Here is a 4,231-nt window from a genome sequence, read left to right on the forward strand (position 1 = left end):
TATTGTTTAATTATAAGCCTTAGGCAAAAATGGTATTTTACTTCCGGCACTGTGGCGATCGACACCTTCCGACTTGAGCGCGCGTTCAAGTTGGAGGGAACACGATTTGACCACATGGCTGGTCTTGTGAATAAGATTCATTCTGTGTTCGGTGCTCGAGCGGAGTGGAAGTAAGTTGAAAACTCTTGTTACTTTAGTAGAATCGATTTGTAATTATAATCACATTAGAAAAGTATTGTGTTATAAAATAAAATGAAAGATAGACTATAATCATATTTAGAGATTATTATTATAATAATAAACTAATCTAATTTCGCTTGTTCTTTTATTATTTTAATGTAATGTTAAACTACTACCACTAGTAGAACCGATGATCCTATTATAGGTCAACGGTTCTGCAGCTTTTTAAAAAGTATTCCTGCTTTCCTACTCCGACATCAGAAGTGGGATCGCTCCAGCGATCCCCTTTCTGCCCCGGTCATAACATTTTTTCAGATCCTGACGTTAAACCAAACCCTACGGCTACGTTATGAGTGACACCGAGCGAAATACTTCTGCAGCGAGTGCAACGATACAAGCGGACGTGACCGGTGTTTCCAGGTCGCCACCTTCAGCACCGATAGAAACCTGTCCAGGCCCGTCTCAACAAGGCGCACCTACAGCTACGGTACTCCAACAACAGCCCGGTGATGTACCACCTAATTTTTTCTTACAAATGATGAATGTTATGCAAAATATGAGTGATAGGCTACTAAATCAACAGCAATCTGACAGAGTTAAAATTACTGACGTTTTCCTACCTTCCTATGATCCCGATGGAAACGTTGGGGTCCGTGAATGGTGTAACCACATTTCAACGGCTAAAAACACCTATCAGCTAACTGATTACGATTTACGAATGAAAGTGACAAGCTTATTGAGGGGTCGTGCTAAAGTATGGGCTGATAACTGGCTTGTGACCACCAGTACCTGGGACGAGCTGCGGCAAATAATTATTACTACTTTTGAACCTGAATCTCGCTATTCGAGAGACGTACTTAAATTCAGAGAGCATACCTATGATTCTTCTAAAGATATTGCCGAATTCTTAACTCAATCGTGGATTTTATGGAGACGCGTAACTAAGGATAAGTTAGGTAATAGTGATGCCGTTGAAGCTGTTCTTGGTACTATCGGTGACGAAAGTCTTAGAATAGAGTTAATGAACGCAAGAGCTACCTCAGTGCCAGAATTAATTTCGGTTGCTTCATCTATCCGTAGTAAACGTTCAAGTCAACTTAGGGTCGATCAACCTCTCCAAAAACGTGCGCGATATACAATTGACCATAGGCATACTGCGCAATATTGTAATTTTTGTAAAAGAACTGGTCACACGTTGAATAATTGTCGTAATAAGAAATCTGTTGACTTAAATTTAATCAATGACAAAAACGCAGCCAATCCTCATAGTGGTAGACCTCACAATATTAAACACTGCTCGTTTTGCGGTAAACCAGGTCACGTATTTGATACTTGCTTTCGGAGAGAAAAGGAGATTTCTTCTAATGTAAACTCACTCGCATATAAAGGAAATACTTTAAATGTAATGCGTATGAGTGTCTGTGGAAAACTTATTAACACGGTATTTGATAGCGGTGCGGAATGCTCGGTCATGCGAGAATCCGTTGCGAATAAGTTACCCGGGCGTAGATGTCAAATAGTCACATACCTACGAGGCATAGGTCCATTTCCCATTATTTCCACGTCCACGCTGAAAGCAGTGTGCATAATCGACGACGTTAACGTAGAGATATTGTTTTATATTCTACCTGACCACGACATGACAACAGATGTTTTAATTGGAGCAGACATACTACATAGTTCTGGTCTTAGTGTAATCGTAACTAGAGAAAGAGCAAGACTTTATTATAATCCTTGTATTCAATACATACAGTCAAAGAGCCCCTTATTTGACAAAATTGACCACGACTTGACTGACGAACATCAAATCAACCAACTCCTTACTTTATTGTACAAATATTCTGAACTTTTCACACGTGGGTATTCAAAAACGCGCGTTAAAACCGGCGAATTAGAAATCCGTTTGAAAAATAAAGATAAATATGTTGAGCGAAGGCCTTACAGACTCAGTCCAGTCGAACGCACAAAGGTCAAAGACATTGTGGAGGAACTCATCAAAGCCAATATAGTGCGTGAGAGCAGATCACCTTATTCCAGCCCAATAATTCTAGTAAGAAAGAAAAATGGAGACGACCGTATGTGTGTTGACTATCGCGAGCTAAACGCTAATACAATACGCGACCATTTCCCTCTTCCACTTATTGCTGACCAGATTGATCAACTGGCAGGTGGACAGTATTACACCACACTTGATATGGCATCTGGTTTCCACCAGATACCTATCTCGCCAGACTCAATCGAAAAGACCGCATTTGTAACACCAGACGGACTTTATGAATATTTAACGATGCCCTTTGGTCTTTGTAATGCACCTTCCGTGTATCAACGATGTATAAACCGAGCCCTAGGACAGCTCCTAAACCCTGGTTGTGCTAATACCTTACATAACGATAGCGTGGCCCAGGTTTATATCGATGACGTCATCTCCAAATGTCGTGATTTCACATCGGGCATCTCTTACTTGGAGAGAATCTTTATAGCGTTACGTGAATCGGGATTTTCTATAAATATTGATAAATGCCTATTCTTTAAACGGTCAATAGAGTATCTTGGAAACGTAATAGAAAATGGTCAGGTTCGCCCGAGTCAAAAAAAGTAGAGGCTCTAATAAAGGCCCCTATACCATCTACTTTAAAACAGATACGACAATTTAATGGCTTGGCTGGATATTTTCGTCGTTTTATACCTGATTTTGCGCGAACTATGTCACCACTGTACGACCTGACTAAAAAAGGGACTAAGTGGGAATGGAGTCATAGACATGAAGAGGCACGTCAAAAAATCATTCATCATCTCACTTCTACTCCTGTCCTCACTATATTCCAAGAAGGCAAACCTATAGAGCTATTTACTGACGCTAGCAGTCTAGGCTTTGGTGCGATACTCATTCAGTTAATAAATGAACGACAACATGTCATTGCATATTTTAGCATGCGTACAACAGAAATAGAGAGTAGATATCACTCGTATGAGCTCGAGACACTAGCAGTGGTCAGAGCTATAAAACACTTTCGCCACTTCTTGTATGGACGTAAGTTCAAAGTAATTACCGACTGCAATGCTTTGAAAGCCTCTAAACACAAGCAAGACTTATTACCTAGAATACATAGATGGTGGGCTTACCTTCAAAATTTTGACTTTGATATAGAATACAGGAAGGGCGAGCGGATGCAGCATGCAGATTTTTTGAGCAGGAATCCTGATCCTCTGACTGTCAATCTCATGTCAAGTAATCTAGACTGGCTAAAAATAGAACAACGTCGCGACGCGCAGTTAAGGCCCATTATCGATTCCATCCATGCTGGCAATGAAGTCGCTGGATACTTCCTTGAAGATGGCCTACTCAAGTCTAAGAGAACGGACCCAGTGGCAGGTGATCAAACCCTTACAATAGTTCCCAAGGCGTTTCAATGGAGCCTTACAAATACTTACCACACAGCCCTAAAACATCCAGGTTGGGACAAGACTTTACACAAAATAAGAGAGAGTTATCACTTCGATAAAATGAATAGTTTTATTAGAGACTTCGTCGATAACTGTGTTGTTTGTAGAACCTCTAAACAAACCTCCGGAGCATCACAAATACAACTACATCCGATCCCTAAGCCAACAAGCCCATTTGAAGTAATACACATGGATATTACTGGTAAACTCGGAACTTCTGCTAACCAAGAATACGTAGTAGTAACAGTAGACGCCTTTACTAAATATGTTATGTTTCATTATACTAATGATAAAAGTCAACATAGCTCCCTCGCAGCGCTCAAACGTGTCATTCATCTATTTGGAGCACCACGACAAATCATAGTTGATGGAGGGCGTGAATTTCTCGGCGAATACAAAAACTACTGTGACAGGTTTGGCATTGAGTTACATACAATATCTCCAGGCGCTAGCAGAGCCAATGGACAAGTCGAGCGCGTAATGGCAACATTAAAAAACGGACTCGTAATTATAAAAAATTATGAAAGTCCAGAGTGGCACACGGCGTTAGAAAGTCTGCAACTTGCTTTAAATTGCACAGTCCATCGTACAACCGGAGTAGCCCCAC

At 40.7% G+C, this 4,231-nt stretch overlaps 1 protein-coding gene across 1 annotated transcript; it reads left to right on the plus strand.

Moving 5' to 3' along the window:
• Window positions 1–529: 529 nt before the first annotated feature.
• Window positions 530–2,779, plus strand: LOC131841731 (uncharacterized). The gene has a single exon (XM_059190052.1). It carries the CDS (start codon window positions 530–532, stop codon window positions 2,777–2,779), a length of 2,250 nt encoding a protein of 749 aa, XP_059046035.1.
• Window positions 2,780–4,231: the final 1,452 nt, after the last annotated feature.

The sequence above is a fragment of the Achroia grisella genome, unplaced genomic scaffold, assembly GCF_030625045.1.
Source record: "Achroia grisella isolate CSIRO2021 unplaced genomic scaffold, CSIRO_AGI_Agris_v1 utg1920, whole genome shotgun sequence".
NCBI lineage: Eukaryota > Metazoa > Arthropoda > Insecta > Lepidoptera > Pyralidae > Achroia > Achroia grisella.

Coding starts and splice junctions, on each gene's coding strand:
- LOC131841731 (XM_059190052.1), top strand. CDS start 530: ATGAGTGACACCGAGCGAAATACTTCTGCAGCGAGTGCAACGATACAA.